The 21975-nt window shown below is 41.6% G+C and overlaps 1 protein-coding gene across 10 annotated transcripts in view; it reads left to right on the forward strand.

The window, feature by feature from the left end:
• LOC135098150 (GTP-binding protein 10-like) overlaps nt 1-21975 on the forward strand; it is a 187094-nt gene that overhangs the window by 143253 nt on the left and 21866 nt on the right. For 2 of the 10 annotated variants that reach the window (XM_064000368.1, XM_064000369.1), the window contains exons 1-2: nt 18345-18512; nt 18777-18868. Coding sequence is in view for 4 of the 10 variants with exons in the window: in XM_064000370.1 (XP_063856440.1) it covers nt 20284-20427 (144 nt within the window). In the remaining 6 variants the exon portion in view is untranslated. The other 8 variants (XM_064000370.1, XM_064000371.1, XM_064000374.1 and 5 more) reach the window with 8 other exon arrangements.

Below are 21975 nucleotides of genomic sequence, written 5' to 3' on the forward strand. Positions count from 1 at the left end.
CGGCGGCAGGGGGGCGCGGCGGTGGGGCGGCTGCTAGGGCCACCCTGGCCAATGGGGAGCGCTCCTCAGACTCCCAGGACTCCGGGGCCATTTCGGGCACCACGTCAGGCAAGGAGGCCAGCCCGGGCTGCGAGGAGAGCTCGGGCTCCGAGCAGAGCAGCGCGCCGCTCCACGAGGACCCCCGCCACGAGGAGGACCAGTCCAGCCCCGCCCCAGCCCGCTCCTGCGCGGCCCTGCCCCACTCCCGCACCACGCCCTGCTCAGCGGGGGGCGCCATGCCGCGCTGGACGACGCGCTGCGCCCCCTCACTCTCTACGGGCAGGAGACGGGCGGCGGCGACCTGGGCAGGGTGCGAGCGGCACACGAGGCCAACATGAGCATGCTGGCGGCGCTGTTCACGGGCGCCAAGCTGGAGGAGGCGCGCCTGGAGGGCAGCAGGGAGGAGCCGCGGAGCCGTCAGTCCCGCTCCCCGGCGCCCCGCAGCCTGCACAGCCCCGAGACAGGATACAAGACCTTGCCCGCATCTTGCTCAGAGCACGCCCTGCGCGGCCTGGCGGGCGGCCTCAGCACGCCCGCACGGCCACAGATGCTGCGCACCATCAAGACGCGCCTGCAGCTGGCGCGGTCCCGCGAGGGCGGCGGGGCGGAGCGGTGTGTGTGTGGCGGAGGGGGGACTGGCTGGGGGCGGCGACCCCTCTGTACAGTGCAGCACGCATTATTGTGTTACCCTCACCACTCTCTTCACCCAGCCCCCCACCACGCCCCCCACCACACTCCCTCATCCCCCCACTCCTTCACTCTCCCTTGTGTAGCACGAGCATGGTCACACACACACACACACACACACACACACACACACACACACACACACACAAAACTTTCTCTTTTTATTAAGACTTGCAATACACCGCCTCGTCCACTCCCTCTCCCTCTCTCTCTCTCTCTCTCTCCCTTTCTCTCTCTCCCTGTCACTTTGTGTTGAGCTGCCTCTGGAACGTGTCGCTTGAGCGGAAAAAGAAAAGAGAAAATGGAAGAGAGAAAAAAAAAGTGATTTCCGTACATTTTCAATATAATTTTTTCGTGTTTTTAGGGCAAAACAATTAAACCAAAACTCAGAAATGAAGAATTGTCTCTCCGCTAAAAAACGCGCATACCAAAAATCAGAAATAACTCCAAACGAAAGAGACAAGACCGATCACGAGCAGTTGCGACGCCATACTGAAAAACATTGAAGTCTCCAATGCTGAAATATTGTTAATCTGTCACTACAATCTTAAAAACACCCTTAAAAAAAATCTTTGTAACCTCATCTAGGGTGTTTGGAATGTAGAAATGTTGTTTGGGTGTGTTTGGGAGTGTTTTTATGATTATTTTTATTATATATTTATTTTTTTGTGCTTTAAATTCCAATAACTTCAAATAGAGCCTTTTAAAGAGTGCTTCTCCCTTTAGGAATGTAGAAATATTGTTAATCTGTCACTACAACCTTAAAAACACCCTTGAAAACCACAGTAACTTCAACTACAACCTTTTAAATACAGGTAGCAGGGTTCTCAAGGATGTTTCTCATGTCAGTAATGCAGAAATGTTGTTAATCTGTCACTAGAACCTTAAAAACACCCTTGAAAACCACAGAAATACAGCCTTTTAAATACAGTTAGCAGGGTTCTCAAGAGTGTTTCTCCTGTTAGTAATACAGAAATATTGTTAATCTGTCTCTAGAATCTTAAAAACACCCATAAAAAGCCCTTGTAACTTCAACTAGGGCCTTTGGAAAGTAGAAATTGTGTTAATCTAACACTAGAACCTTAAAAACACCCTTGAAATCCCACGTCACTTCAACCACAGTAAACAAACAAACAAAGAAAATTTATTATTATTCTTTTTACTTACTTGTTTGTTTGTTTATTTATTTTGTTTGAGAGAAAAAAAAATTATATATATATATATATATATATATATATATATATATATATATATATATATATATATATATATATATATATATATATATATATATTCATTATTTTGTAGTAATAGTAGTAGTAGTAGTAGCATATTTTCATTGCATTTTATTGTTGTTTTTGTTGTTGTTGTTGTTGTTGTTATGTGTGTGTGTGTGTGTGTGTGTGTGTGTGTGTGTGTGTGTGTGTGTGTTTCCATTGTATACATACCATAATACATTAATATTTTTTTAGTGAAAATACAAAAAAATATTATTATTATTATTATTATTATTATTATTATTATTATTATTATTATTATTATTATCATTATATTATTATTATTATTATTATTATTATCATTATTATTATCATTATTATCATTATTATTATTGTCATTATTATTATTATTATTATTATTATTATTATTATTATTATTATTATCATTATTGTTACTATTGTTATTACTATTATTATCAGGTAGGTGAGAGGTGAATCAATAAGGTACTACTAGTTGGAAAAATTGATAACTAATTTTTCATACCATTGTCTGGTAAAAGTCACTCACAAAAATGATAGACCCGGGGCATGTTTTCTTCTTATTTTCCTCCTCCTCCTCCTCCTCTTCCTACCCTCCCCCCCTTTCTCTCTCTCTCTCTCTCTCTCTCTCTCTCTCTCTCTCTCTCTCTCTCTCTCTCTCTCTCTCTCTCTCTCTCTCTCTCTCTCTGACTGTCTTCAGCCTCTCTCTCGCTATCACAAGCACATGCACAAGACTTTCTTCTTTCTCTCACCCCTATTCTGTCCACCTTTCTAATGCAAGAGTTAACCAGTATTCTCAATCAATCACCACTATTCTGTCCTCCTCTCAATTGCAAGAGTTAACTCTCTGCCTCTCGTTGCCATTGATCAATGACTCTCTTACATAAAATTAATAAATAAAATAATGATATATATAAAATGAATGACCAATTAAATTAAAGAACGAAATTTTTGTAAGCCTAATCTAGCCTAATCTAGCCTAGCCCAACTTAACTGAACCCAGTGTATCTGTCAGATGAAAACAGAATTGAGACACGTCTCAATCTCTTTTTTTCGGTATTGTTACACCAGGGGTATGGGTGGCAGCACTGTGGAGTTGGCAACACTGGGAGAGGCGGGAACAGGGAGAGAGGGGAGACGCGTGGCCAGAGAGGAGGCCAGCTTGTGCCTGCCTGCTTTGTACGTGTTTCCCTGCCTGTTGAGTGCCTGTCGTGCCCTGGGAGACTTGTGGTGTCCCTGTAAACTTGTAAAGCAGTGTACTTGCGGAGGATTTGTCGATAAACCTAGGAAGTAGTGCCCGTGTTTTCCCTTGTGCCCCGGCTGTGCCCCGGCCTCGTGTGTGTGTGTGTGTGAACTGAACTGAACTAAGTAAAGTAAAGATGGGTGAAGTAATTTAAGAGTGTTTATTGCTGAAGGAAAAGGTAAGAAATAAAAGAAGGAAAGTAAGAGATAAAAGTTTGTGGGCAAACCACGTTGCTATTTTTGTGACTACATAATGTTGGTTTGTGTGGCTCGCTTCTTCATTTATGTATCTAGGTTTAGACTCCCCAGCCTAGAAGGTTGCTTTTGTTGTCTGGGATGTGCTTGTGTGAGTGGAGGTGTTATAAGTGTATCTGTGTACTTGTTCGTGCAAGTGTGGTACTACGCTGTAACTCATTGTCGTGTGAGTAGTGTATTGCAAATGTCTATGTTGTTTCATGTATTAATGTGAGTATTCGTGTGTCTGTTGTTTGTATGGATAATTTCTATTTTTTTTTATTTTTTTTTTTTATTTTTTTTTTTTTTTTGTATTCCCCGACAACTCAGGGCGCAGAGTAGAGTAAGTGTGACGCGAGCTTGATGAGTTAGGTTTCTCAGTGGAGAATTTCCCTACACCGCAGCACCCATGTGATATCTCCCTTCCCCGCAGCCGGCTGCAGCAAGCATCGACCGGAGCCAAACCCCTCGCCGAGACGGGGAAAGATATACGTTGTGGGACCGTTCCCAACCACACTGAACTGACTACACGTCCCGTCCCGGCGACTCAGGGCGCGGAATGGAAGTGGAGAGTCCTGGGAACGCGCGCATATCCCACCGAGTAAGCACTTGTTGGTGTGTATTACTGGGAGTGGGTCTGAGGCAGTTGATTTTGATATTATTTGTATTTAGGTGAGATTGGTTGTTGTATTTTTTCTAAGCTACTGGGGTAGAATCTATGATATTTTTGTATGTGTGTTTTATTTTCTATAAGTTTTAGGTAGGTGTCGTTTTGCATGCGTTCCAAGGATAGCCAGATTTTTTGTGCTTGTTCCTGTAGAAAAATGTTTAGTGGCTTAGTATTGGTGTGCATATGTATTTCTTCGGTAGTCATTGTGTATGGATAATATTGGTTTGTGGCGAATCTCAGAGCTTTGTTTTGTACTTTTTGCAGTATGCTAAGTTGGCTGTCGCTCACTGCATGTAGGGGAACAGGTGGGTACTGCAGTATGGGTATAATTAATGCTTTAACCAAGTGAGTTTTTATTTTATCTGGGAGTCCTTTTAGCCTGTATAGTTTATTTAGGGCAACATCTGCTTTTACTTTTCTCTTTTTTACATGGGAAATATAGGCATTTGATATTGTGAGGCCTAGGCTTGTTCCTTCTTCACAGAATTGTATAATCTTCCCGTCTATATTCAATGGTGTCTTTGTTTTGCTGGCTATGTGTAGTGGGGTAAATTTGTTGATATTTGTCTTGATTTTCCATTTTCTCTCAAATTCATTTACAGTCTTTATTTCTCTTTCTATTATGAGTTTAATCATGTTTTTGGATTTTCCTGGGTAACCTGTTATCTGCGTGATGTCGTCTGCATATGCTATGTTGATTCCATGTCTTGGTTGAGGAATGTCACTGGTATATATGGTAAAGAGTGTAGGTGATAATACGCTGCCTTGTGGCACTCCTGAATGTAAGTGTATTATTTGCCCTGTGTAGTTTTTTATTTTAATCTGTGCTGATCTATCGTCCAGGAAATCACAAAGGAGTTTTTCTATGGTGATTGGGATGTTTAGTTGTAGCAATTTATATTTTAACCCTAAGTGCCATACTTTATCGAAAGCCTTCGAGATATCCCTGAGAACTACTTGACAATGTCCTTTATCACTTTTGTTTTGTGCTATTTGTTCGGTTATTAATGCAAGTGCTTGGTGTGTACCCCTGTTTGCTCTGAATCCGAATTGATTATTGTTGTATTTATTGTGCAATTCCATAAATTGTTTGATCCTTGAATTGATGATTCTCTCAAAGATTTTTCCAGGCACTTCGAGTAAGGATATGGGTCTATAATTTTCTGGTTTATGTGGGTTCTTGCCAGCTTTAGGAATAAGTTTTATTATTGATTTTTTCCAAATATCGGGAAAATACCCTGATGAAAGTGAAGCATTGAATATATTTGTTAGCGATTGTATTGCTTTTGTGGGCAATTTGTTTAAAATTATTTTATTTATATTACTATAGCCTGGGGCTGTGTTCTTACTTTGTTTTATTGTATGGTTCACGTCTTCAGGAGTTATTTCTTGGTCTAATGGTGTGGTATTTAGGCGGGAGTAGTCTGCGGTGTTAAATGGGGTTATTCTGTATGAGTTATCCCTTAGGAAGGCGTGCACATCAGGTCTGTTTTCGTCATTATCATCTTCAGTGTTTGAGTCTGATTCTGTGTCTGAGGTTTCGTCTCCAAAAACCTTTTCCCAGATTTTTCTGTGCTCTATTTCTTGTGAAATTGGTGTATATAGTTTTTTGTTGTTACCATTAAGTATGTAATGTGGTTCAGGCTCTGATTCTCCGCAGAGTAGTTTGATTTTTTTCCAGAATGTTTTTGGGTCGCGGTAAACATCTGCTGTCTTTTTTATTGTGTTGCTCCAACTTTCATTTGCCTCTCGAGTCATAGTATCTTGTAAAATTGTACGTAGAATTTTGTAGTGTGTGTAGTGTTGGTTTGTCCATCCGTGTGTTTCTGCATGTTGTCTCATCGTATTGTAACTGATTATAATCTTTTTTGTGTTGTGACTGTGTGTTGGGGAAGGCAGTTGCTTAAAGTGAGTTGTGGGTATGTGATTGGCTATTGCATCTTTTGTGACTTTGTACCATTTTTCTATTTCTTGGTCTATTTCTTCTAGACTTGCTTCTTGAAGATTTGGAATTGTCATGTTGTTGTTAATTTCTTCGCTGAAATTTTCCCAGTTTGCTTTTTTGAGGTTTTTCCTTGCTGGTGATGGAATAAGAATTGGTGAGGAGGATATAGTCATGATGATGGGGATGTGATCACTGGTGGTTATGGGTCCCTGAGTAATGTGGTAGTTATGGTAGGTGCTGTTGTTTGACAAGATTATGTCTGGATTTGTTCTTCGGTTTCTAGTAAAAAAGGTCGGGAAGTGAGGGCCGACATGTTGGATTAGTCTATTGTCTATCATTTTTTGAAGCTGGTTTCCCTTTGTATTTGTGTGATTGTAGCCAAAAAGAGGGTGGTTTGCATTTAAGTCTGCTATCATGTAAACTGGCTGTCTTTTTCTGAAGAGTTTTGTAAAATCGGGGGTTGGTATGTAATCCCTACTTGGTGGTTGGTATAATGTACTTATAGTTATCAGGCCTGTGAGTGTTTCTACTTGAATTGCTATTATGTCAGATATGAAGTCAGAGGTGACTTTGTGTTTGATATTATGTTTTATTGCTATGGCTGTTCCGTCACTTGCTGTCTGTAGTGTGTTTTTTTGGTAGCATCTGTAGCCAGGGATTTTAATGTGGGTGTTGTTTGTTTGGCAGTGGCTGTTTATCAGAATTATATCTGGGTTTAGTTCTCTGTATGTATTGCTAAGTTCCAATTTACGCTTTCTCCAGTGTAGTACATTATGTTGGAGTACTTTTATAGTGTTGTTTAACATGATGAACTATTGTGAGTTTTTCCTGATTTTTTCTTGTCTGTCTGGAGGTGAACGCAACATTTCTCTCCCTGGTCTTAGTTTTTTGTACAGATCATCAGCAATTGTTTTGAAGCAGTTTACGTATTCTATTTTTTCATCTTTAATTGCTTCAATTACTCTGAAATAGTCTATGTCATAGCTTTCTATTTTTGCAGTGAAGGTTTTGTTTGAAATTAGCTCGAATATTTCATCTCCTGATAGGGTTGATTCTGGAAGGCCAATGCTCTCTGGGGTGAAGATTGTTAGTCCAATGTCTGTAGACTTTATTTTATTTTTAGTGTTTCCTCGTTTCCTAGATCTTGATCTATGTCTGTCTGATTTGTGTTTTATTGAGCTGCTTGGGTGAGGTTTATGTGCTTCTTCTTCTGCTGTGTTGTCTGTCTGCACTGACTCTTCATTTTGGTTGGATTGTGGTGCAGGAGTATTATTCTGAAGGTTGTTTGTGTCATTGGTATTTGGGGTGTGTGAGGTGCTGTTTACTTGAGGAAGTTTGTTTATTATTTTGGCAGAAGGAGGGTTAGGAGGAGCTTTTATTTGTGGCAAGCTGTTCATAGCTAGCATGTTGTTTAGCTCAGTGTTGTAGCTTCCAGGTTCACCCAGGTTGTGCATGTGGGCGTGCATGATGCAGGTGTAGATTTTGGCATACATTTCGTTACTTAGTTGTGGTGTGTTTGGTGAGGATGTATTAGGTTGTTGGCTTGAGGGGGTTTGTAATTGTTGTTTTGTAATTTGGCTGTATGTGGCTGTGCTTTGCTTGCTGTTTGTTCTCTTATTTTTTATGATGTCCTTCCGCATGGGGCATTTGGCTGCTAAGGTGCGATGGGCTCCTTGGCAATTCAGGCACTTTTTGTTGAGGCTTAGACATTCACGCCAGGTGTGGGAGGTGGAAGAACATTCTGAACAGATTTTGTAGTCTGTTGGCTTTTTGCATTGGTTTGTGAAATGATCTTCTAATTCGTAGCATCTGAAGCAAGTGGTGATATTGTAAAATACTTCTTGTTTTATATTATAGTGAGGGATGCTCATCTGAAATAGTCTTAGGCCATCTGTCTGGGCTTTCTTGGCATATGAAGTCTCTTTGAATGTAATTTTCAATGTCCTTGAGTTTGGGAATTTGAAAATAGAATCGATACTATTCGTGGTCCAGGTGTTATTCTGATAGATTTCTTCAAGGATGTCTGCTTCATTGTTCTTGTAGATGTGATTTTCAGTGCTTGGAATAATTACAGATCTGCTTGCCTTGAGTTCTGGTGGTGTGATAGTTTGAAAGCCTTCACCTTTGAGTTCGTTTTCGGTCTTTTGCTTGAAAATCTTGTCTTGTTCGTCTTCTGAGCCCGTGATTATACTATAGCCGTCCGATAATGGAATCAACTTGGTAATGTATACACCATTCTTTGAGAGTATTTCCAAGAGGCAGCTGGTTCTTCTCGGGTCCTTGCTGTTTGGGGATTTTATTTTAACTCTAGGCATTGTTCCAGAATGAAAAAATGCTTACATGGGAAGAATAATCCTATAAGGGGGCAGTAGCCCGACAAAATACCACAGCTAAAAATGGAAAGATAAATGAAGATGCCTGCCTATGCAGGGGCAGTTTAGCCACCCGGCTCCTAGAAGCCGTCGCAATGGCCCTGCCCCGCGACCTAACCCTATCCAGTTTTCCTCTGAGGGAGGGAAAAGGAAATGGTAAGATGAGATAAAGAAGGAGGCTAACCCAGCAGCCTACAAGGTCAGATCCAGCGGGTCCACCCTAGCCCCCGAGGGTCACTCTCGGGGACGTCTTGGGTCCGCTCACCGTGGTCTGGCTATGTAGGGGGCTGGGAGCAAGGAGAGGGAAGGGAGAGGATGGCGAGACGCCCACCGGGCGAGCTCTCACCGGTCAGGGAGAGCTCCGGTACACAGTGGCGCCTTTATCGCTGTCTATCCGGTCCAGAATGTGTGCTCAGTGAGCTTCTGCCTCTCCGGTGCTTGGCAGGTAGCCGTGAGAGTGAGGAGGCAGCGAGGAACGGTGGAGCTATCCAGGGGGATGTGTGCTCTCTCCAATCGATGATTGAGTGATGTCTGTCCCCGCGATGCTGTCAGTTCAGTTGCAATCCTCTGCGATGCTCTTAAGCTCTGTGTGTGTGTGTGTGTGTTGTCCCGGCGTTTATAGTGTGACTCATTTGAGGCCCCGCTGCTCAAGTTTCTTGATCTGTGCCCGTGTGGATAAGACGCCCGCCCGGAGTGAGGGGTGGGCACAACAGTATTATTAGAAAACGTGAACCGTCTAACAGCCACGAGAAAGAAATTTAAATTTTCGTATGGAGAAGCAAAAATCACTGGAATTTGGCTTTCTAAACTAACCTAACTCTCTCTCTCTCTCTCTCTCTCTCTCTCTCTCTCTCTCTCTCTCTCTCTCTCTCTCTCTCTCTCTCTCTCTCTCTCTCTCTCTCTCTCTCTCTCTCTCTCTCTCTCTCTCTCTCTCTCTCTCTGTCAAATGTGCAGGTATGGCAGTCCATGGAAGTAATGTTGGCAGAGCAAAGGACTGACCTGTGTTCCTTGTTGATAACAAACATGAGCAGGCAGGGTGTAGTAATGTTTTGATGCTACACTGATGCATTGACAAATAATAATCATAAATGGTTTATTAATAATCCAGTTAGGACTAAATTTATATTGTACTGAATATGATAAAAATAAAATGTGATAAATATACGCTTAAAATTAGGATCTTATTAACTAAGGTGGTATTACAGGAGGAGGAGGAGGAGAAGGTTTTGTATTGCTGTACAGGAGGAGGAAGAGATTTTGTGTTGCTGGCAAGAGGAAGAGATTTTGTGTTGCTGGGGAGGGGAAGAGATTTTGTGTTGCTGGGAAGAGGATTAAGAAATTTTGGGCACTTATGGTGAATGTGGGTCCCTCCTGGCTGGGTCCTGCACCCTGGTGGTATGAGTTGCCAGTGCTGCATCTCTGCTTCAGTACTGCCATGCCAGGTGAGTGAGGCAGCCTGGCAGCACAGTGGAATGTTATGATGGGCAGCTAATGTATGTGCACAGGAAAAATAAATGCTGGATTCTTTAAAAAATCAGTTTATCTGTATTTTAGTGGAGAAAGGCCAAGCATAAGTTAAAAGTAATGTGTGGGATCCAAGGAATTAGTAATGTTTTCTTTGAAAGCTACTTGGATGTTATTTGAAAGCTACTTGGATGTTATTTGTTGTGCTTTGTGAGCACACTGTTGCTGCATGTTCCAGCCTTGGCCTCATCAGAGTGATGGTCACTTTCTTTACCCTTTCTTCATCCATGTGGATAAATGCCACTCTTGTTTTTTTCTCATTAGCTTGTAAGTCTCTCCAACAATTTTATTTATGTGTTTCTCAGGTGACGTGTTGTCTGATACGAATACTCCTAGAGATCTCCCTGACTTTGATTTCTGTATAATCTCTCCTTCAAGTTTATATTCCCTTGAAATCCTTTGCTTGCTCTTTCCAAACTCCATTACACTGAATTTGTTGACATTGAATTCTATTTCTCATGTGCAGCTCCATTTCCAATTTTTATTAAGGTGTTGCAGTATTTCACAATTGTCCTGTACACTCACTTGTCTCATGAGTTTAGCATTGTAGGCAAAGAAACTTTTACTGATTCATCATTCATGTCATTCATATATGTTGCAAACATAATTAGGGGCAAAACTGATCCCTGTGGGTGATAACTTCCTTCCAAGGAGATCACTTGTCTCTAATAATCACTCACATTTCCCTGTCTTTCACTGTTATTTGCCCAGGGTCGTGCGCTGGTGCTGCTGGAAGTTATTAGGGTTTTGAGGAGTTATCTTGCTGTCCAGCCAGCCACTCCCTTACGTTAAGAGCTCATGGTTCATGGTGACTGATCTCTGGGTAGGACTGAGGCTCATGTGCCACACACCGTTACAGCCAGGCCACAACCCTCATCTCTCATCCCGTATCTACAATACTTGCTGCTGGTAAACAGTTGCTATGTTAAGAGGCTCACTCCTCTCTCTTACTATTCTTGGGGCTTCAACCCATCCTGATTTTTAATGTTTTTGCTTATGTCATGATCCTAATGATAGATAAAGAGAGAAAAAAATATTGAACCCAGCTAATCATCTCTGTGATCTTTGAAAATAATCCTGATGAGAGAAGAATGCTTTTAACAGTGTGCCTAATGGTCATCCTACTTCCTGCCATTCTTTCAGTGTGATGAATTAGAAGGCTGTCTTTGATTCTGCTCTTGACCACTCCTATATTTCTTTGTACCATTAACTCTTTTCTGTTATTTAGCATCTTTTAATTTTTTTCTGTTGCTTATGAGAGCCACATCTAAACACTATACTGGCTATAAATGTGAAAATCTATTCCTGTAATTCTTTTCTCTTTCTTGTGACAGCCACATTTAAACATTACACTGGCTACAAATGTGAAACTCTTTTCTCTCTCCTGACATCTTTATCTAAATATTATACTTGCTAGGAATTTGATAATCTATTTCATTCTTTTCTCTCTCTTGTGACAGCTTTATCTAAACATTATATTGGCTAGGAATTTGGTAATCTATTTAATTCTTTTCTCTGTCTTGTGACAGCTTTATCTAAGCATTATACTGGCTAGGAATTTGAGGATGTATTCACTTAAAAAATTGTTTTTCTCTACATTGTGGATGCATGCAATGACTACATACAGTGCATGTGAACTGCTGTTGAAAGAGTTGATTAATGTGGGGTGTAGTCATCTTGTTTCCTGCCAGTCTTTCTACATGACAAATTGCATGGTGTGTTTGATCCTCCCCATGCCCATTCCTGTATTCCTTCACTCCATTCACCCTTCACTGGTATTCAACATATTTTTCTTCCCTGAGACATTCTATTTTGTTTGACACCCACTTCCAAACATTATACTGGCCAGAAATGTGAAAATCTATTCATTATTTTTTTCCCTTCCTTGAGAGAGCCACAGCTGAATGTTATAATGTGCTGGATACAAATTTAAATATCTATTTTTTAGTCTTTTTGTCTTCCTTGTGACAGCCACATCTAAACATTATACCTAATAGAAATGTGAAAATACATTATTTTAATTCCTTTCTCTTTCTTCTGACACCCACTACTAAATATTATATTGGCCAGAAAACTACAAATCTATTGCTTTCATTCTTTTGTTTATCCTGTGAGAGCCTCATCTAAACATTATACTGGTTAGAAATGTGAAAATCCATTCTGTTTTTTCTCTACCTTGTGACAGTCACATCTAAATATTATAAATGTATTTTCAAGTTCTTTTTGTCTTGTTTGTGACAGCCAGTTCTAAACATCATACTGGATATAACTTTGAAATCTACTCTTTTCTTTCCTTGTTGATGCTTGCAGAGATTGTCCACAGTGCCCTAAGTGGTTGGAGCTGAGAGCTAATTAAGGTACAGTAAAATCCCTCTTATCCGGCATCAACGGGACCGCCGACATGCCAGATACTTGAATATTACTGGATACTTGAATAGAAGTGAAATTATGTACACAATCACCACCCTACACTCACGCATCCTACCATAACAAAGATCAGCTGATCTTAATCAGCAGCTGATCTGATCAGCTGCTTAAGTGTAAGCACAACACGTTTCCTCTTTTCTACAACTTTAGGCATGATGAAGGCATCAGGCGATAAACAGTGCACACGCGGGTCTGAGTCACTGAGTAAACACAGTGTAGTGGGCCGCGGGTGGCGTGAAGCAGTGCTCTCTGGTGGCGAGGGGACAAAGTATGCCTCGCGCGGGAATTTTAATTGATTTTATGAGTACACCTTGATTTTTTATTGATTTTAAGGCTTGGGGAAAAATGTGCCGGATACTTAAAGCTGCCGGATGAGAGGGATTTTACTGTACATATTATTACATTATTACAGTATTACAGACACTCAGGAGCAAAGGAGTGAGGAAGAAAGCTTAGTCCAGTAGTATGTACTAATCCAGATGTTTTGTAATGTGATAATGCAGTGTGTTTAGTGTTTGGAATTGATGTTGAAGGAGTTGATTAATGCACATGTTATTATTACAGGTATTCAAGAGCCAGGGAATAAGCAAGAAAGCTGAGTCCAGTCTGCTGTCTGCACATTAAGCCTCAGCTTGTTTGCTCCCATTATGTATTGTACTTAAAGCTTTGAATTATTATTGAAAGAGTTAATTAAAGCATACATTATTATTACAGGCATTCAAGAGCAAGGGAGTGAGGAGAAAAGCTTAGTCCAGTCTGCTGTCTGTGCATCAAGCCTGAGCTGGTCTGCTCCCACGATGCAGCGTGTGGCAGTGTTAGCAGACACGGCTCTTGTCTGCACCTCATCCTCTTAAAGATATGAGGTGAGCAAGAGGGTGATATTGGTGTAGCTTTGTGTACCATGTGGGAAAACTCCTGCTATGGGATAGAGTCCTTGGTTATAGAAACAATACATTTACTCTGGATGATACACACTAAGACTAAGATACCACTGAGTGGTTTAACTGCCCTACAGGCCTCAGTGAGTACATTGTGGCTTAATTAGGGTCGGACCATTTCATCCTGAGTGTTTATGTGTTGTCCTTTCTGGGAATTTCCCAGCCTGTGGCACTGCCAGACTTTTTAATGGGCAAATTACCAGATTAGACCCTAAGTGTCAGAGATAACCTTGCTTCCAACTTTCTCTCTCTCTCTCTCTCTCTCTCTCTCTCTCTCTCTCTCTCTCTCTCTCTCTCTCTCTCTCTCTCTCTCTCTCTCTCTCTCTCTCTCTCTCTCTCTCTCTCTCTCTCTCTCTCTCTTTTTTCACATGCTGTGTGAGAGGAAGTGACCAGTGGATTGACAGGTCACTCTGACAGACTTTCTGAGTCACTCAAAGAAACGTGACAACACCTGGAGGAAACGTTGCCAAGTATTGTGGTGTTTGCAAAACACAATGCAGTTCTCACTAAAAAATAGACATATATTACATTAACTTACTTTTTTATATCATTACAGTGTATATATGCTACAACTCCATTTAATGTTGTAGTAGTAAGTATCTGACATAAGGTATGTGTTGGTAAAGTTTAGCAGCACCACAGGACGGGAAATCCCCAGAAAGGACAATACCCAAATGTTGAGGATAAAAGGGTCAGACCATAGGTGAGGCTGTCCGAGTGTTGGAGTGGAGTGGTGTTTGTACGCTGGTGTCAAAAGCAGGTCTTCTGTGAAGGAAGAGAGAGTGGCTGCTCAGACTGGAGGCCAAGACACCTTCACGTGTCTGGCCTCACCACAAGTCCCTAGAACATCATGTCAGTTAAGAGAACTCAGGGTATTAGTTTGTCCTTTTCACAACTATAGACCCAACTAGTTATGGAATTTGGTATTATTTCTGAGATAGTAATCAGCCAAAAAGCATTACTTACTGCATTATTAGATGGTAAGGGAACTGAACTGTATAAACCTTTTGCTTGTTCTTAGGACAAGTAAAAAGATATATGGCCAGCTGTGCTATACCTAACCTCCTGGGGTGTAGTAGGATGGTCCATGAAACTGTCCCTTTCCACCACGGGCTGGCTGGGCTAAGAGTGTGAGTGATGTGTGTGTGTGTGTGTGTGTGTGTGTAATATAGGGTTTGAGCAGGGCTCATAGTGTCCTGTCTCCATAGCTATATTTATCCAGCATTTCCTTAAATTTCTGCATGTTTGGTGCTCTAACAACCTCTTCATTTAAGCAATTCCAGATATTCACAGTTCTATGTGGAAGACTGTTCTTCTTGATGCCCCTCAAACACTGACTCTTCTTCCCTCTCAGTCCTCCTATATGTTTCTTCTTCCACAATAATCTTTTATGCAGAACTTTATCAAAAGTTTTTTGATGTCCAAGCACACTACATCTACCCACCCATCTCTGTTTTGTACTTCATCTATTACTCTTGTATAGAAACTCTGTAAATTTGGTACACATGACCTTCCTCTTCTGAAACCAAATTGTCTATTTGTTATAACTTTGTTCTTTTCCAAGTATTTCACTCACTTTTCTTTGATCTTTATTTCACAGATCTTGCCTATAACACTAGCTACCAACACCAGTCTATAATTTAGTGGCTCAGTCCTCTTTCCTCCTTTGTGTATTGACACTATATTTGCTCTCTTCCACTCTTTTGGTACTTTTCCCTCTATCAGTGAGCTGTTAATCACATCCCAAATTGGCTCCACCACTTGTTCTCTACATTCCTTTAGTGTCCAGCCTGATACTTCATCAAGCCCCAATGCTTTCCTGACATGCAACTCTCATAACAATTTGCCAATTTCATGTTTTTGCACCAAGACTTTTTGTAACCCTTCCCACCACACTTCCTCATTTGGTTCTATAAAATTTGCTTCCACATTGAACACAGACCTAAAACTCTCATTCATAATTTCACTCATCTCTTCCACTGTTTGATATATCCTTTCTCCCTTTACTATCTTGTCAATGGTCTCTCTGTTTATCATCTTTCCATTAATATACTTGTAAAAAAAAGCTTGGGGTCTTCTTCACATTTCTTTACCACATCCTTTTCAAGTTGTTTCTCCTCCTCTCTTCTTATTCTAAAATATTTATTCCTTGCCTCCTTATACTGCTTTCTATTCTTTTCATTTTTTTTTTGCTTCTTCAGTTTTTCCAAGCTATATCCTTTCTCTTCTTAGCTTATGCACATCTGGCATTATACCAAATATGTTTGTTCCTCCTTACTTTTTATATAGGTACATACTTCTGCACACCTTCATTGTACTTCTTCAAGAATGTTTCATATTTCTCTTGCACTCTCATGCCTTCCGTAAGTCCCTTCCAAAGAATTTTCTTAACTCTGCAAAATTTGTCTTTGCGTGATTTAATCTCCCATTTTTATAATCCTCCTTACATGCTAGAACCTCCCAGTCTTACAGTACCACTTCTAACACCACATGGTCACTTTTTCCCTTTGGGATTAAGCATTTAATGTTTGGACAGGGCTCTGTTTTTTTTTTTTTTTTTTTTTTTTTTTTTTTTTTTTTTTTTTTTTTTTTTTTTGAACACCAGGTCTAGCATTGATGGTTCCTCCTCCTCTCTGTATCTTGTAAATTCCTCCACCCATCGGTCCATTGTATTCAACATAGCTAACTGTAGCGTTTCTTCACTCCATCTGGCCAGCATTTCCATTAACTTCCATCTCCTCCCAGCTGACATTTTTGCGGTTAAAGTCTCCCACTAGTAGTATTTTACTGTCCTTCCTTATCATGTTGTCTAGGCACTTCAACACTTCCTTTTGCATTTCCTTGTGTTGTGGCACGTACGTTAATATGATCCTCCTCCTCTCTCTTCCACTAGTCCTGATTGTTATACCTATCACCTCCACCATACCATCTCCACGTTGCACTTCTTCCACATATATATCATCTCGAAGTATTATCAGTACTCCTCCTTCTCCTTTTCCCTTCTCTATCTCTCCTCTAGTAATTATATCTCTCCTCCTTAAAGCTTAAGTGGACTTCCTCTTTTAACTTTGTCTCTGTTAGGCACAACACATCTGGTCTACTTTCCTTCAGGTAATCTCTCACTTCCAGTACACCTGAGAGTAACCCATCTATGTTTGTATAAATTACTCTTAATGTACTGCTTCCCCACCACTTGTAATTTCTCCGTCTGCTGCTGTGGTTCTTTCAGTACTTGTTCCCTTTCCCAAGTATACCATTTCCTCAGTGTCATATCTAGTATCCTCCAATAAAATTTCCTCTTCTCAGTCTCTGTCCTTCTGTCATTTTTTTCCTTAGCTTCATTTCTCAGGTCCTGCTCTTTTTCCCTTTCTTCCAAGTTCATATCTCTTTTTACCCAAATATTTTTGTATTCTGAACTTTCAGCCAGCTTCCTGATTCTCACTAGGATCTGCCGTATTGCAACTTGGGATCTCATTCTCACTTTTAATGGTCTTTTACCTCCCTCACTATATTTTCCAATTCTATGTGCCTCTTCCACTTCTCGTTCCAGTCCCTGTTCCTCATCTTGGACCATTGTAATAATTTTCCTTACCAGTTCCTTCTCTTCCATCTCTCAGATTTAACTGGGTTTTCTTCTCTTGCAGTCCATGTGTGTGTGTGTGTGTGTGTGTGTGTGTGTGTGTGTGTGTGTGTGTGTGTGTGTGTGTGTGTGTGTGTGTGTGTTGCTTTGTATGGGCCACTACATATGTGATTACCAGTCTGGTATACAGAAAGATAGATAGATTATTATTGCTGCTGCTGCTGCTGCTGCTGCTGCTGTTGTATATAGATAAATAAATAGATTTTACTTTTTTTTTCCTTTTTTTTTTACTCCAGAGAAGGTAGAAAGATACCCATAACAATATATTTTACTTTGCTCCAGAAAATATAGGAATGTACCTATAACAATTTCCTAAAGCTGTTTTCCCATCCAGGTGGTGTGAGCACTGGGACAAGATGAAGAGAGTACGCAGCAAGTTTGTGGATGTTTTGCGGCTGCACGTGCGGGGTGGAGCGGGGGGCATGGGTCTGCCGCGCCTCGGGGGAGTGGGAGGCGCAGGGGGTGATGTGTATGTGGAGGGGAAGGAAGGTGAAGCATGGAGACACTGTGTCTGTTGTGTTGGGAAGTGACTTAGAGAGATTATGTTTGTTATGACAGGAAGTGAGGCTTGGCATTTAAACACTGTTATGACAGGGAATGAGGCTTGCAAACTTCCTTCTCACCCTGCTCTCTCTCTCACAGACCACTTCTCACCCTGCTCTCCCTCTCATAGACCACTTCTCACCCTGTTTCCCTCTCACAGACCACTTCTCATTCTGCTCTCCCTCTCACAGACCACTTCTCACCCTGCTCTCCCTCTCACAGACCACTTCTCACCCTGCTCTCCCTCACACAGACCACTTCTCACCCTGCTCTCCCTCTCACAGACCACTTCTCACCCTGCTCTCCCTCACACAGACCACTTCTCACCCTGCTCTCCCTCTCACAGACCACTTCTCACCCTCCTCTCCCTCTCACAGACCACTTCTCACCCTGCTCTCCCTCTCACAGACCACTTCTCACCCTGCTCTCCCTCTCACAGACCACTTCTCACCCTGCTCTCCTTCTCACAGACCACTTCTCACCCTGCTCTCCCTCTCACAGACCACTTCTCACCCTGCTCTCCCTCCCACAGACCACTTCTCACCCTGCTCTCCCTCTCACAGACCATTTCTTGCCCTGCTCTCCCTCTCACAGACCATTTCTTGCCCTGCTCTCCCTCTCACAGACCACTTCTCATCCTGCTCTCCCTCTCATAGACCACTTCTCACCCTGCTCTCCCTCTCACAGACCACTTCTCACACTGCCCTCTCTCACAGACCACTTCTCACCCTGCTCTCCCTCTCACAGACCACTTCTCACCCTGCTCTCCATCTCACAGACCACATCCCTCTTACCCTGCTCTCTCTGTCTCTCTCTTTCCCTCACAGGCCACAGTTTGCTGAAGCTGTGCAAGGCTCAGCCAGACCAGCGGTGGGTTGGGGCAGCTGGCATGGACAGTTACAAGTATCGCATCTGTGGGGAGGCTGGCGCTGAGCTGATCATTCCTGTCCCTACAGGCACCACCGTCTGGCTCGAGCAGCACCAGAAATTGCTGGGTGAGAATGCCACTCTCACTCTTTTCCTTTTTCACCCTGTCTTTATTTTCTCTTTGATCTCTTGTTAGAAATTTTTTTTTATTGACAGGAAAGAATTGGTTCTGAAATAGACTGGTGGATGAATGGAATGGACTCAGTAATCAGTTGTTAGTGTATATGTGTGTATGTGTGTGTGTGTGTAGGATGGTTAAGCTGTAATCAGTAGAAATATTTCCCTAAGTTAAGGTGTGATTTTTATCTTTTCTTCCTTTTTTTTTTTTTCAGGTGAGATAAACTGTGCAGGAGACAAGGTGTTGGTGGCTTGAGGTGGGCAGAGCAGCAACCCCAGCAACCAGTACAATGGGCAGAAGGGACAGGTGGGTACTGGTGGGACATCAGGAACACTGGCACTTCCTTGGCTTATTTATTTATTGATTGATTGATTTTCATGTAAGTGGGACACTGGCCAACAGCAACAAAAGGTTAAAAAGAAAAAAAAAAGTCTCACTAGAATGCCAGTCCCTAAAGAGAGGTCAAAAAGGATCATCAATAATTGGAGGACAAGTGTCTTGAAATGGAAACCTCCTCTCATACATGCGAAATGTACTCTGTGCATGGACAGATAAGGCACCTGTGCAAAGTTAGCAGCTGTGGGGGTGAGAAAAACTATGTACAAACCTGCTGGCTTCTTGCACTACCCCTTTTTGATGATGTGTTCTCATGTTCCTATGTTCTCGCATCCACAGGGACACATTGTGAAGCTGAAACTGAAGCTGTTGGCTGATGTGGGTCTGGTGGGCTTCTCTAACGCTGGCAACAGCATTAGGGAAGCCTGAGGAACAGTGGTGTTCCTCAGGGTTCTGTCCTGTCACCCACTCTTCTTATTATTCATTAATGATCTTCTAAACCAAACTTCTTGTCCTATCCACTCCTACGCTGATGATACCACCCTGCACTTTTCCACATCTTTTCATAGACGTCCAACCCTTCAGGAGGTAAACATTTCACGCAGGGAAGCCACAGAACGCCTGACTTCTGATCTTTCTAAAATTTCTGATTGGGGCAGAGCAAACTTGGTATTGTTCAATGCCTCAAAAACTCAATTCCTCCATCTTTCAACTCGACATAACCTTCCAGACAACTATCCCCTTTTCTTCAGTGACACTCAATTGCCCCCCTCTTCTACACTGAACATCCTCGGTCTGTCCTTTACTTATAATCTGAACTGGAAACTTCACATGTCATCTCTAGCTAAAACAGCCTCTATGAAGTTAGGTATTCTGAGACGTCTCTGCCAGTTTTTCTCATCCCTCAGCTGCTAACTCTGTACAAGGGCCTTATCTGTCCATGTATGGGGTATGCTTCACATGTCCGGGGGGTTCCACTCATACTGCTCTTCTAGACAGGGTGGAATCAAAAGCTTTTCATCTCATCAACTCCCCTCCTCTAACTGACTGTCTTCAGCCTCTCTCTCACCGCCACAATGTTGCATATCTAGCTGTCTTCTACTGCTATTTTCATGCTAACTGCTCTTCTGATCTTGCTAACTGTATGCCTCCCTTCCTCCCACAGCCTCGCTGCACAAGACTTTCTTCTTTCTCTCACCCCTGTTCTGTCCACCTCTCTAATGCAAGAGTTAACCAGTATTCTCAATCATTCGTCCCTTTCTCTGGTAAACTCTGGAACTCCCTGCCTGCTTCTGTATTTCCACCTTCCTATGACTTGAATTCCTTCAAGAGGGAGGTTTCAAGACACTTATTCATCAATTTTTGACTACTGCTTTGATCCTTTTATGGGACTGGCATTTCAGTGGCCATTTTTTTTTTATTGGATTTTTGTTGCCCTTGGCCAGTGTCCCTCCTACATTAAAAAAAAAAAAAGTCCACACTGCTGTGGGCCATCTCCAGCGCCAGACCCAAGGTGGCCAGCTACCCCTGTGTGTTCTGCACCTCTCTCTCCTTGTTCACATCATCTCCACTTTGCTCTGCCTCATGTTTGCTTGATTTTTTGACTGCACTGCTCATTGCCTTTAGTTTATACTGTTTCATGTCTTCTCTATATGTACTCTCTCTCTCTCTCTCTCTCTCTCTCTCTCTCTCTCTCTCTCTCTCTCTCTCTCTCTCTCTCTCTCTCTCTCTCTCTCTCTCTCTCTCTCTCTCTCTCTCTCTCTCTCTCTCTCTCTCTCTCTCTCTCTCTCTCTCTCTCTCTCTCTCTGTCCATGAATATGTCTGTCTGTGTGTGTGTCACCACACTTCAGGGCAGAAGTATTGCCATAGTTCACACAATTCATCATTTTCATCCCTGCCTGTGAGTCACAGCCTGCTCAAGGAAACATAGAACCATTCCCAAGACTAGACAAGCTTCACTATGAATATTCTTCATGCCTCTACTTTGCTAATCTGTCTTGGGCTCATGAAAGTTATGTAGAAGGTACTCTTTTAGGTACAAGTCATTGCTTCAGAAACATCATTAGTGCCATGTAATAAAACTGAAGACAGGAATTAATGACAGGAGAAGCATATAAAAAAATAATTCAATGAAATATATTATTATTAGTAGTAGTAGTAGTAGTAGTAGTAGTAGTAGTAGTAGTAGTACATTTTATTTTATTTTATGAATTTAATTTTATTTAGATTGATTATTATTATTATTGTTATCATCATTATTATTATTATTATTACATATTATTTCTCCTTATCAGCATAGATAATATTGTGAGATGGAGGCAGTTGGCCAAGTGAATAAGTAAGTTTGGATAACCTGACTCAAGGTTTGTTATGTTCACTTTAAGACAAGAACATCATCCATTGCATAACTCAGGTCAAGGGCAAAAGGAAGTCAAGTGCTTGTAAACTTTACCTTAATATAATGAACAATTTATAGCAAACAAAGCTGCCTATTGAAAAATGAAAGGATAGACAGGCCAGCAGATGTTACATCACGGCAGTCTGACAAACAGATCAAGTACTCTCATGATTCACTACTAGACTAGCAACAGTCACTTGTTATTCCACTTGTCACCAATACACTCCTCCCTCCAACAGGAAATAATAACATACACCATAAACTCACAATGGTTGATAATCACTGACAAACCACAAAGCACTTCACCAAAACCACCACCACAAAACAGCATTAAATAACATAACTGCTCTCACTGAATAAACCAAGACAAGTATCATGAAAACTGTACTTATCCACTGCATAGAGTGTAGCAGTCCCAAGCAGAGGCACAACACAGCTCACTACAGCCGACCAAGAATGTCTGTCAGCTTTACCTCCGGCCTGTGCCTAGGTTAAGCCCACCTGGGCCTGGCATGTACATTTCCATTGGCCAGCCACAATTCATCCCAAGCTTATGACCTGATTCCAACTTTGGTTAACTGGGAACTTGTAACTATAGATAGATAGATAGATAGATAAATATATTATTATTATTATTATTATTATTATTATTATTATTATTATTATTATTATTATTATT

The sequence above is a fragment of the Scylla paramamosain genome, unplaced genomic scaffold (assembly GCF_035594125.1).
Source record: "Scylla paramamosain isolate STU-SP2022 unplaced genomic scaffold, ASM3559412v1 Contig47, whole genome shotgun sequence".
NCBI classification, from domain to species: domain Eukaryota; kingdom Metazoa; phylum Arthropoda; class Malacostraca; order Decapoda; family Portunidae; genus Scylla; species Scylla paramamosain.